The sequence below is a fragment of the Mixophyes fleayi genome, chromosome 5 (genome assembly GCF_038048845.1).
Source record: "Mixophyes fleayi isolate aMixFle1 chromosome 5, aMixFle1.hap1, whole genome shotgun sequence".
Lineage (NCBI taxonomy): Eukaryota > Metazoa > Chordata > Amphibia > Anura > Limnodynastidae > Mixophyes > Mixophyes fleayi.
Window position 1 is genome coordinate 227,478,335 of NC_134406.1, and position 14,062 is coordinate 227,492,396.

Consider the following 14,062-nt stretch of genomic DNA (forward strand, 5'->3'; position numbering starts at 1 on the left):
AGGATAGGGGGAGGAGAGAGCCGCATATCTTGTTTGAAATATATTTTAGCTGCTTTTAAAGGGTCACTTTCTACCTTCTGGTGTTTGTTAAATGGACTAGCGGATTTTGCTAACTTTAGCTTATCACAGCCCTTGATGCTGCTGCTTGCTCATCTGATTACACTCCTCGGGGGAATAAGGTTAAGGACACGCTGTTGGTTACTAGAGCATTTTCAGGGCTTTAGTTTAGCAGATGGGATGCTTGGCTATATCCATACATCTGTCTGCCTGCTGTGGCAGCTGATGCTACTGCTGCATTTTGTGTTCTTTTGTTCTGTACCACCCATTAAATGAATGCTGTATGAAATCAGTGTCTTAAGTTTTAAGCCTACAGTTTTTAATTTCAGTCTCCCTTTAAGCAATATTTTTATTCAAGTTTTTATTGGTACCCAGTGATGGTATAAATTTTAAACATTTTCTTTTATATCTTCCCTAGGAACCGTTACCAGCCCGCCTGACACTGCACGGTCCGAAAGAATTAAGACAATATGGAATGACAAGAAAAAGATTAGCTAAGGATTAACCGCTCGGAGGACATACACCTTGGTTGTGAGGTGAAGCACAATCTCTCGCTCGTGGCTCCAAGGAGCAGTGTGCAGAAGCAAGATGGCGGATCCTGGCATGCTGAGCTTGTTTGGGGAAGATGGCAATATGTTTAGTGAGGGATTGGAAGGCCTTGGTGAATGTGGGTTTACAGAAAACTCTGTAAATTCCATGGCGCAGCAGATGCCAATGGATCAGGGCTTTGGTTCTTTGCAGTCTCCACTCCACCATAACCCAAGCAGTCAAAACCAAGCAAAGCTTACCCACTTTGATCACTATAACCAATATGAGCCACAGAAAATGCATATGATGGACCAGCCTAATAGAATGATGACTAACACTCCTGGGAATGGTATTGCCTCTCCACATTCACAATATCATAACGCACCTGTTCCTCAGGTCCCCCATGGTGGTGGACAAATGGGAGTGTATACTGGTATGCAGAATGACAGGCACGGGCCGCCGTTTGTAGAAAGTGGTTCAATGTGGGCACCTAGGGCAGTGCAGGTGCCTGATCAGATAAGACCACCTTACCAGCAGCCACAGTCACAGCAGCAACCATCAACACCTTCCGGACCTCAAGGTCCATCTCACCCTCAACATGTTCAGCAGATGGGTAATTACATGGTTCGGGGAGATTTCGCAATGCAGCAACATGGTCCACTACAGTCACAAAGGGTGAACCAATTTTCACAAGGACAAGATGGTCTTAACCAAGGAAATCCCTTCCTTGGAGGTGCAGGACCTGGTCACATGTCTCACGTAACCCAACAGAATCCCAACATGGGGCCTTCACTGCGTCATTCGGTCCAGCAATTTCATCATCATCCCCCCTCTGCTCTCCATGGAGAATCTGTTGCTCACAGTCCTAGATTTTCTCCTAATCCTCCCCAGCAGGGTGCAGTTAGGCCACAGTCCCTTAATTTTAATTCTAGAAACCAGACTGTACCTTCACCTACGTTAAACAACTCAGGGCAGTATTCCCGTTATCCTTATAGTAACCTTAATCAGGGATTAGTTAATAATACAGGGATGAATCAGAATTTAGGCCTTACAAACAACACTCCAATGACTCCGTCTGTACCTAGATACCCAAATGCTGTGGGGTTTTCGTCAAATAGCAGTCAAGGACTGATGCACCAGCAACCCATTCATCCTAGCGGCTCACTTAACCAAATGAACACACAAACTATGCATCCTTCACAGCCTCAGGGAACCTATGCTTCTCCACCTCCCATGTCGCCCTTGAAAGCAATGAGCAATCCAGCAGTCACCCCTCCCCCACAAGTTAGGCCTGGCAGTGCGGGGATACCATTGGATGTTGGAAGTTACCCAAATATGCCCCATCCACCAACTCACCAGCCCCCTGGCGGCATGGGTATGGGACAAAGGAACATGGGTCCCAGAAACATACCACAGGGCCAGGCCTTTATAGGTATGTCCTCCACACCAAGGGAGATGGGTGGGCATATGAGACCAAATGGCTGTCCTGGAGTTAGCCATGCAGATCCACAGGCAATACAAGAACGGATGATGTCTGGCCAACAGCACCCCAGTCATCAATCTTTTCAGCAGCAAATGGCAAATTGTCAGCCTCATCCAGCTATGCACCATCAGACTTCACCGCCGTCACATTCTCATCACCAACCATGGACTTCTCTTCACCAGTCACCTCAGAGTACCCCCCAGAAAGTGCCTATCCATCAGGTATGTGGCGCCTGTGCTAATGGTATTCTGTATTTTGTGTATGTATATGTGTGTGTGTGTGTGTATATGTGTGTGTGTATATATAATATATATTTGTGTATGTGTACTTTTGTCTGTGTATGTTATGTATATGTGGCTTTCACACAAAAAGGAGCTTGTGAACTTCCTGCTTTGTGCACATTACTCTGATTTTTAAGTGTAAACAGAGCAGTATGCAACAACAGGAAGTTGTATCAGTATTGTTTTGGTTATGAAACAGCTGCAGTTTTTATTTAATAACTTTCTGATGCACAGCAACTTGCCAAAATTGTAGCTCATTTAATTAAATTGGGACCATACACCCTTTCTTGTTACAATATGCATTAAGCATGTGTTTGACAGTTAATCTGACTCTTCCTGTCAAATTATTTTTTTAAATCTAAAAGTGAAACCTAACACTTGCCCCCGTGTCTAGTTATATATCAGTGAATGCTCACTAGTGGGAGTCATCATTGGCATTAATCTACAACTGAAGCATCACATACAGATTTCTGTCTGATGTTAATCTGGTTCATATTTCTCCATGTAATGCTTGGTTAATATTTCCCCTTTCAGTACAACACTATTGACATTCATTGGAAGATACATTTAATAATAAAAAAAAATAACAAAATCATAGAATAAATTGCTTGCACAGTGTGTGTTTTGAAGTTCTGTTGAGTTACAAATGAAAGGTGGGGGGGGGGGATATTTCCTTTCATAAAAGTATTTTGAGATCACATTCTTGTATCCTCATTTATTGCAGATCCACCTACCGCCTTCCCTCCTTTGCAAAGTTAGAGCTAACTAGGTTTGATATTGTGAGGTGAGAATAGCTGTTTATCGCAGGACTTCCAAGTCTACTGACCGGATGGTGTCCAGCAAGGCGTTGGTAGTTACAGAGAGGCAGCTTGATCTCTGCAATGGAGAAAAGGGAGAGGGAAGGGATCCTTCATTACAATTCTTGTTATGACACATGGAATTATCTCCTATTACAGTTCCGAACATCTGTTGAGAAGTCATGATTTGTTTTCTTTTTCATCAAAACTTTGGCCTTTCCCCCCCACCCTCTACTTTACCATTAAACGTTATGGTGCCTAATTCCAATCTGACGTGTGCCTATGTGCATGTGATTGCAATAGAACATTGGACGGACTTATTTTGTTCACACCAATGGAAATATATGGGGATTTATATGGCACCAATGGAAAAGTTGCCTACTTGATTAAATATAGTATATACTTGTAGATAAACAAAAAGTGGAGGAAAAAACAACATAAATTTGTTTCAGAGAATTGCCTGGAGAGTGCAGCAGGGTAGAGATTAAGTTGGCCATGTGGCTTGTAGTGCATATTAAAACCGTGTCTTTCCATGTAAAAACAACCTCTATAACTTTGTGTGTGTGTATATCATACTTGCCAACTCTCCTGGAATGTCCGGGAGACTCCCGCATTTCGCGGGAGTCTCACGGACTCCCGGGAGAGTGTGGCAATCTCCCGGATCTGCCCACTTCCTAGTGAAGTGGGCAGAATTGGGTCCAAAATGACGCAATTTTCGGAGCCCCGGGCCCTGCACACCCACCTTCCCTGGCAGGCTCTCGGATCATACTTGCCATAAGTTTGCAAGTATGGTGTATGTGGGTGTGTGTGTGTATGTATGTGTGTGTGTAAATGTATACACACACTTGAGACATCATTTAAAACATGCAGGTCGGTCAAGGATAAAATAGCAATTGTTTAAGATTAGTTGCAACAATTTAATACTATATGTGCAGGATATTTATGTATTTGCATTTTTTTTCTCCCCTGTAGGTTTTGTTAAAAATATATATATATTTTTTTTTTATAAATATCCTGAGTGTAGGCAAAAAGATAGGAAAACCGCACTAGGTAAAGAAATCATTATACATCCCTAAATGTAACTGTGATTTCTAGCTACTCAGGAAATATAAAATATTTGTTATTGCTGCCTGAGAGGGTCCCCCCCACACCTAAATATATCCAAAGGGATGTGAGAGAAGCAGAAGTGCCCCTCAATACACTCCTTTTGCTTCTCACGCCTCTCTTTAAATATCCTGAGTGAGCGGGATCTCTTCTGATAGTGCTAACATGCTTCAGCTGCGCCCCACTGGCTTGTGACCAGATAGACCATCATGCTTTGATCATGCAATTTGAAATGGTTTGGTTTGTTATTGGGCACTGTAGTTTTTGGTAGATTGTATGTCCAGAATGATTCCCACCACAGTGAAAATGTATAGTAACCAATTACCAGGTAGCTTATGTCTGACATGGGGTCCTTGCGATTTGTTGGTAAATAACACACACTTTCTGTCTCTCAGCCCATTGTCCACTTCATGTTTAGACAAACTTCCCTTCGAGTTATCAGGGGATAAGGCCCCAGGAAATTCCAGACATTTTTGTGACTGGATGAAAACTTAAGAAGTCAAACTTCTGTGCGGTTATTTTCTTAAAAAAATAAATAAAAATACATTTATAAATGTAGATTTTTCAAACTTTATTTCACGGTTAGATAAGGTGTTTGTATCCGTGTTACATTGACCCCCTTTTCCTTTAAAACACTTTCTTAGTCCTATGTGAAGACTACGATAACTGTAGTGAATAAAAACAGCGTGGGCCTACTTTTATCCACTAACTCTTGAGGAGATGGAATAAATTCCTTCACAAATTACTACATAGTACTAAAACTTGTTTTTCTCCTTGTGCGTAAGTTTTAAACCACAGCGTTTCCAATAATGTGTTGGATAGAGCTAATGGAGAGTAAATAAAAATACACTTTATATCCCGTTGCTTGGAGGTAGGTGGTGGGGGGATTGCTTCAGGTGGCTGCAGACACACAAGGTGTTTCTGTGATGTTGTAGGAACTATTTTTTTTCCTGCTTCCCTTCTATTACAAAGAGGTGGGGCTCGGAGAGCGGAGCTGGGAGACTTGCCCAGACTTCTAAGAGGAAAGAGGGGGCTATTCTTTCTTTTTATATCTTTTAAACAGACGCTCTGACATCTGTTTTATGTCTAGCACTTGATCACCATTATTCCTGCAGTAAAATGTCAGTGTAACGGAGCCTCATTCAATAAATAAATGACAGCCTCACTCTAACCCACTGGATTTGAGGTGGTAAACTTTTTAGCTTAGGCCATTTGTCTGATGGTCACCTGCCCACGGGAGAGGGATCATTATGTTGGCTGACTAAATATTCATGAGTGCCTGGTAAGTTACATAGTGAGATCAGTGAGGCACAGTGTGTCTTTAGGTGACACGCCTTATATTTTGTGTGCTCCTTATACCTGTTACTGCTGAGGGTCTCCATAGTCGGGGTTATTCACTAGCACAGTACAATTGTGTAATAACCCATAGCAGCCAATAGGCATTCAGGTTTGATTGACCATGTGCAAGTTAGTAAATGAAAGCAAACGTTTAATTGGTGGCTGGCAGTTACTTCACCATTGTGCTGGACTTTGTTAGTAAATAACCCCAATTATCGGTGCTATCACCTATTTGAACCACCAGTAATAATGGTGTTATCAGGGCCGGTGCTAGGGTCCACGGCGCCCTAGGCATTTTTAAAAAAGCGGCGCCCCCCCCCCCCCCCCCTGCAAAAATCGCCTCCCTCCTCCCTCCTCTCCTTACCTTGTCTCACCACCGCCGCCTCTCTGCTCCGTCTCCTCCCCTCCACTCACTGACACTAGTAAGTGGAGGGGAGGAGACGGAGCAGAGAGGCGGCGGTGGTGACAAAATAGCCTCTCCCCCTCCCCGTCCATCTGAATGCTGTGCGGCGGCCGTGACAGGTATGGTCAGCGGTCGCCGCACAGTTTTAAAGTATTTTAGAATACTGTGGCGCCCTCCAGAGCCCGGCGCCCTAGGCACGTGCCTAACCTTGCCTAATGGGAGCGCCGGGCCTGGGTGTTATACACTTTATGTAAAATAAAGTCTGCTGGGGTATGTTTGCAAAAAGGGATTTCTGATCAGTTACACTGGTTGTACCATTGTACACCCAGCCAGAGCCTTTTGTTCTGCAGTTCCTGTCCGTTAATAGAACGCACAACAGAGATGCGTTTGTTTCACATGTATGCAACTGCACCCACCAGCTCTACGGACTTGCGTGTGTACGATTGTTGCCAGTCCCACGTGTGTTGTATGACACGTGCCTGTTGAGCTACTCTCAGTGTAGCAGAAGTAAGATTTCTTCGTTTAAGCTTGTTCTTTCTTTCTGGCTCATCGACAAATTTTATTTTAGACATATAAGATTAACCTCCTCAGCCAAAGCTTTGCTTTGACCTATATTTAGGTGTCAAGCACTTGAGCCACCTTCTGATTACGTATCCATCTATCTTCTACCTTTATTTAATAAACTGGTTCCCTTCCCCTTGTGTCACATGATCTTCTTTGAACTTGTTCAATAATGAAATGTAAAGGTCTTTAACATCAAAACCCATCCACTTGTGGAGTGACGTATTTTTTTTTCTTTCCTATATTTTACTTCTGACAGAATAGTTGAATAAATGAGTATATTATATATGTTTTTTCCTTCATTTGAATGACTTGTGTTACATGTTCATTGTAAGTATTGTATACTGGGTCTATGCTTGTGGTTTGCAGGTGTTTAAAGTCCTGAGAAACCCCCAACGTCCTAGTTACATGAATTCTCTTTTTGCTGCGTCTCTTCTATCCCTTATTTCACTTTACGTAACGTTGCAGTTATAGAAGGGACTATTTGCCCTTGAGCAAGAAGACGTTCTCTGGATGATTCCTCCATCTCAGGTACACTCAGTTGACCGAGTGAGATGGTAATTGGTGCCGTTCATTATCTGCTCACCAGGCCGGTTATAGCCAGTTCTCAGTATTAGCATAACAATGTGAGTCAACAAGCGCATTCTGATTTGGGGGGTGCTAAAGTCACCTGACCTGTTACCAGAGGTTAAAGTGTTGAATGAAGGTGGTGCAGGGGGGTGGAGACCACCCTTTCACTGCTGGGGCCTCATGTAAGAAATTTAATTTCATGCAGGCTTTTACTGTGACCATCAGTCAGACTGTCTCTGCTTTATAAGGTCTTATAAAGAGAGAGAGAAAATGCACACACCAGAGCTGTTGATTTATACATGGATGCTGTGATAATGACAGTTTCTCTCCCATCTCCTGCAATGAACCTAGAATACAGAGCTGCTTGTCTCCCTTTCCAAACACAATTTCCTTTGCTGTATGCTGCATCCCCCATTTGTAAATCAGGTAGAAGGCCGCAAAGGCAGAAGCCATACAGCTTTTTGAACTCAAGTTTAAACGGGCAGTGTTTCTGTGTTTTTAATGTATGTAACCAATAAAAAATGCAGATGTTTCCGAAGTTTTTGCGCTAGGTTGTGGTATTCTCCGTATACGTGACACTTTAAAGGCTCGTACACACAGGCGTTGGACAAATAACGCTGTTTAAAACATAGACTTGTACTTTTCCTCTAGTTTAACAGAGCATTGGAAGCATGTTCATTAATGCCTGTCAGCACTTCCCTGCAGCATAGTGTACTGTGTGCTGAAAGAGCAAACAGTAGAACTCCATGGTATTTTATGGAGTGTTGGTGCTTCTGAGCATTGCAGAGAACACTGGGCAGAAAGCTGGTGTTGCATTCAATTATTTTCTTTGGGCCATTGACATCGGCACATTTGATAAAGGGTCAGAACGCATGTTTAATGCTTGAAAACCACTCGCATGCACAAGTCCATAGGATTTCTGTGCAACCTCCAAAGAAAAACTTGCTTCATCTTGCTTAATACAATGAAAAGACTGAAGCCGTGCTGGTTTTAAGCTACTTTTTGACTAGTCAGAACATTGTTTACACCATTCTTTGTCCAGTTTCGAAGGGAGGGGTGTAAAACAACCTGTAACTAATCTTTTCATCTAATACTCAGTATAGTGCTGACCTGTTCAGTGATGGCGTGGAGGGAACTGGAGGCCAAGCAGGAAGAGACAGGCTGAGAACTAGTGTAAGCAGCAGGATCCTCCACAATTTTTCCACGTCCGTATGACAGAAGCCTTACACCACTAGTCTTTGCGGTTGATGTCACTCTCAAAGTATTTTACATCATACATTTAATTTGTTAGTATTGTGTTCTATCAGTGTTGATTGTAAACTTATGGGCAGGGCCTCCTTACCCTACTTTACCTTTGCCTGTCTGTATTACCCAGTATTGTTTTATTACTATCTTTGTTTCCGATTGTAAAGCACTATGGAATTTGCTGGCGCTATATAAATGATGATGATTAACAGTCTTGAAAATGGACTTAGGTAGGTTTTAGTCGGTAGCTGAACAAAAGCAGCAAGCACCTATGCTGTTTTAGGGCTCATTCCTATAATTGTTTGTGTTCTTCCAGCTGTGTGTTTAAAGGTGGACAAAACTTTAGAAGATCATCAACGTAACACATCATAAAGATCCACTGGTGTCGACATCACTTTTTGCCGTAACCTTTTAAGCCATGTGGACAGCAGAGGCAGAGTATGGCTTACAGGTCAAGGAATCTTTATGCTGCACAATTCTTTATATGGGGATTTTCTCCAGTTGGAATGCAGCTGTGTGGCCAAGCTTTTAAGGAGACTTTTACAAGACGACTTTCAGTTTTACCCAACACTTGGTGAACTCTAGTTTTCGTGTAGGAGAACATATATTCCACCCCACTGTGTGCCATATGCCAAAAAAGCGGTCATCTACTTCTATCAACTCTTAACCTTTGTCATGACTCTTCTCCTATCCTTGATTTGTACTTTCCTGTCACCCCATGTCAAGTTATCAAGTTGCTTTTTACTAAACATTGTATTTATAGAACTCGCATAGGAATTACTATTATCATAACCTCTTTTGGTTACAGTACCTGGAATAGTAATGTGTTTTTTCTTTATTGAAATAAAAGAACAATAACATTTATACCCCATTCATACTGCACCAAAACTCCGGGTTTTTCCCGGGGCGAGCTCAAACGACCCGGGTCTTGGTGCAGTATGAATGGTACAAGTCCAAAATCCCGGGTCTTCAACCCGGGATTTATCGAGGGGTAATTCCCGGGTCGGACCCGGGTCGCCTGCACTATGAATGATGCAACCCGGGTTGCACAGAAAACAAGCTGATTGGCTGTCTGCCTGTCTGTGGAGGATGATGTCACAGTGTCAACACTGCAATGACCTGTAATGCTCACAATATTTACATTAACTGCATACATAAAACCGGGAAAAAAAACCTCGAGAGGAAAACAACAGTATGGACTGAAACAACTACTTCTATCATCCACACTATAAGAAACAAACGAAAGAGAAAGGTTGCACATACTTTACATAGGTGACTAAAGTAAAGTACGGAGCGGTGAGCAGTACAGAACGGAATTGGTGGAAACACTGAAGAAATGATTGTTTACAAATGATACAATGGAACAATAAAAATTAAAATATCTTATAAGATATACTCACACATCTTTATGGACAAAACAGCAGAAAAGCAGACTATTAAAAAAAAAAAAAAAAAAATGTTTTCAGCCAATGAAAACTGCTCTGGTGATGACTCCCACAAATTGCCAGGGCACAGACTTGTGCAGTATGAATGGGGTCAACCCGGGAAATTCCCGGGTCCGAGGTGCAGTATGAATGGTGTTTCTGAGCTGGGACACTCCGAGACCCTGCAAAAACCCAGCTTCAAAAACCCGGGATATTGCAGGGGCGGCAGTATGAAAGTGGTATTAGTTGTTTTTTTTCCCTGCAAAATGAAAAAGATATCTGTTTTGTACAGATCTTTCTTTTAATTTTCTTCAACTATGTTTCATTCAGCTTATTGGCCGCTTTAAAACTCTTCAACCTGAAAACAAAGGATTCTTAAACTTCAATACAGAGCCCTGGTAAAATGCCACCGACCAGCTTTCCTTTTCTGCCAGTGTTTCTTCTGGTGGGTCACCTGGATGCTGACATCTTTGCACAATGGACTACTCCCTGATAATGAGCAATCACAGGGCACAATAGGCAAATTAATACAAACATCCTTTTGAACTAAACGTTTAGCCTTTATTCCACCCTTGTTTACTAAAGCATAAAGTCTATGAATCACTATTTTATTATAGAATGTGAGGTGAATAAAACACACAGGTATGTATTGTTTGCTTGAACTTTTTTTTTTAAAGGGATTTACATGTTCAGAACATGAAGACAGTATTGTGTGACATACATGCAAACTGCCAGACTTTCCTTATTCTGAACATTGGCAGCAATTTCAGATTGAGTACTGTACCCAGTACAGAAGTCTGTTCTCCAAACTCCTAAGCTTGTTCTATAGTGGTGGTTTGATCACTAGTGCTGTAAAACGTCCCCGCACAACTCAAAATAGTGTTTTTTGCATACGTGTATTATGCATGTCTATAGTGATGCATGCTGGTTGTAAAGAGAAGTATGCAGGCACTTGCAGCACTCAATTCAATGCACTTAATGGCATCCTGATGGCTTGATAAGAAGTGTGGGTGACTTTCATGCATCCAGCAGAACTCTATTCAGTTGTCTGTGGTTGTGCATAGGCCACACACACCACTGACTATAGAATGATTACAGTAGGTATAAGAAGGTACCAACAACCTAATGGAATGTGCCTAAAAGTGATCAAAAATATTATGTAAGTACTATCTTCATTCCACTTTTTATTGTTTTTTTTTTTTACATTTTTTTTTATTTGAACTGACATAATGCCCAATGAATCAGTCTTATTTGTGAAAAAAAAGTATCACGGGTGTTCGAGAGGGAGAAGGGTGCAGGAGAATAAGAGGGAAGAGACAGATCTATAACACTATTGAAATTGGTAGTTAAATAAGTATTTTATGAAATAATTGACATTCATGGGGGAAGTGTGAAGTTACTTCTAATACCTTGGGTTGCTTCTGATGGAAGGCAGTTTTATTATCTAGTATTTTAAGCACTGGTGTGTTTGTGTATGTATGTGTATATACACACACATAGTAAATATGGCTTTGGCAGGGAGCAGGCATAGCATAAAACACAAGCGTATAATTTGACATCAATAAATGAAGAGTGAAGCAAGTTTTTTTTTTTTTTTTTTTTTAAAGGACACTGTCATGAAAAATAGATAATCATTTATCAAGTTTCTTCCCTAATCAAATATTCTTATTTAAAATGTAAATTCAGTAACAGCTGTCGGCTCAGTCAGAATGCAGGATTAACCCCTTTGGGACACGAGGAGGTGACAAGTACATAATTCTCAAAAAGATGCTCTTCATTCCGATATAGGGGTTAAGAAGAAGAAGAGTTGCTTAGCAGGCTTCCCAGTAATTGTATCCATGCTGACAAGCCGTTGGTGGGAGAAGAAATAATTTAATATAAACTGAGCTGTCGTGCTGCAAAGTCATTTAAGCAGCTGCAGAAACTATACTAAAAGGTGTGTACCTGTATCAGGGGAGTATCTATCACAGGGATGTGGTGTACTGGCTGTTACGTAGCTTGTATAGAAGTATCTATATGGGTGCGGGATACTGACAGTAGGGGCTGTCAATGAGCTTGTATAGCAGTATCTATAACAGGGGTGCAGGACACTGACAGTAGTGGCTGCCACTGTGCTTGTCAGGGGAGTATTTATCACAGGGATGTGGTGTACTGGCTGCCACTGAGCTTGTATAGGACTGTATATATGGGTGCGGGATACTGACAGTAGTGACTGCCACTGAGCTTGTATCAGGGGAGTATCTATATGGGTGCGGGATACTGACAGTAGTGGCTGCCACTGAGCTTGTATCAGGGGAGTATCTATATGGGTGCGGGATACTGACAGTAGGGGCTGTCAATGAGCTTGTATCAGGGGAGTATCTATATGGGTGCGGGATACTGACAGTAGTGACTGCCACTGAGCTTGTATCAGGGGAGTATCTATATGGGTGCGGGATACTGACAGTAGTGACTGCCACTGAGCTTGTATCAGGGGAGTATCTATATGGGTGCGGGATACTGACAGTAGGGGCTGTCAATGAGCTTGTATAGCAGTATCTATAACAGGGGTGCAGGACACTGACAGTAGTGGCTGCCACTGTGCTTGTCAGGGGAGTATTTATCACAGGGATGTGGTGTACTGGCTGCCACTGAGCTTGTATAGGACTGTATATATGGGTGCGGGATACTGACAGTAGTGACTGCCACTGAGCTTGTATCAGGGGAGTATCTACATGGGTGCGGGATACTGACAGTAGTGGCTGCCACTGAGCTTGTATCAGGGGAGTATCTATATGGGTGCGGGATACTGACAGTAGGGGCTGTCAATGAGCTTGTATCAGGGGAGTATCTATATGGGTGCGGGATACTGACAGTAGTGACTGCCACTGAGCTTGTATCAGGGGAGTATCTATATGGGTGCGGGATACTGACAGTAGTGACTGCCACTGAGCTTGTATCAGGGGAGTATCTATATGGGTGCGGGATACTGACAGTAGGGGCTGTCAATGAGCTTGTATAGCAGTATCTATAACAGGGGTGCAGGACACTGACAGTAGTGGCTGCCACTGTGCTTGTCAGGGGAGTATTTATCACAGGGATGCAGTGTACTGGCTACTACTGAGCTTGTCTAGGAGTATCTATAACAGGGCTGGCACTGTGTACAGGGAGTATTTATCACTCTGGTGCGTTACACCAGCAGTACTGGATTTCCCTATTCCTTACGTGGAACAACATTATACTAATATATGTCCGTGTGTTAGGTTGCTACCATTTGGCTTCACTACAGTTTAAGTAATTTATGTAGGAATTTTCATATATTTAACAAAGATGGGATTCACAAATTTATTTACTTTTTTGAGGTGTCATGAATAACCAAAGAATTAAATCAAAATTGTTGCTGCTATTAAAATATATGTTAAGCCGATGAACTATGATGCAAATTAATAGTTGTACTAAATAGCTTGTTCTCTGCCGGTTTCCTATTTTATCATCAATAATCCCTAAAAGACCATCAACTTTGCAATTTCTTTTACTATAGAAAAAAGGCAAAGTTTTTGACAGTGTTTATTTTGATGTAATGCTTCTCTGTAGAATGTTATTGTCCATGGAACGCGTTTTGTAATAGATATCTTTATCATTGGCTACAGTTCTTTATAGTTTTATGGTGATGTCTGATATAAAAGATGAGGGGCTTTAGATACATACATATGAAAATGTATAATTTTCATGTCAACCACTTAATTTTTCCACTAGCGAGTGCTCGTTACAACAGCCTGTAACATGCAATCGCAGCAAAGTAGATTTTGTTTCTTTTCTTTTTTTCTTTTTTTTTTTTTTCTTTCTCTCATCCGAGTCGGGGTTTGGTTTGTAGGATGGACTTTTATGGAAAATAAAAACATTCATTGAGCTTCCTATAAACTTTCCGAGTAAACAGAGCTGTACAAACATTCCAGGAACAGTTCATCATCTGCAGTGTGTATGTATATATGAACGTTGTTCCTCCCACTTCATGCACTTTTTAAAGTGAAACTAAAGAGATATAGATTTTTTTTGTCTTTTTATATAGACAAGATTTCCCTCCCCTTGTTACAAAATATGCCTTTTTTTGCAGTGTGTGATATATTCTTTAGAGAGGTGTTTTGAGTGTTTTCCACTATTGCAATATGCATTGAATGAGGACAGTGTGATTAGCATCTAGGGTATCTCTCAATCGTCTACATCTTGTGCTTTGAGCCACTTTCTGTTCTTGCCAAATCCGTTTAGTGTGTGTGTGATCCACATAGACATTG

The 14,062-nt window shown here is 41.7% G+C and overlaps 1 protein-coding gene across 1 annotated transcript in view; it reads left to right on the forward strand.

The window, feature by feature from the left end:
- The window catches only part of CHD7 (chromodomain helicase DNA binding protein 7), a 66,623-nt gene that overhangs the window by 18,298 nt on the left and 34,263 nt on the right, over positions 1-14,062 (forward strand). Inside the window, exon 2 of the mRNA XM_075213563.1 lies at positions 476-2,289. Coding sequence (XP_075069664.1) covers positions 646-2,289 — 1,644 coding nt within the window. The 5' untranslated portion in view covers positions 476-645. The remainder of the gene's footprint in view (positions 1-475; positions 2,290-14,062) is intronic.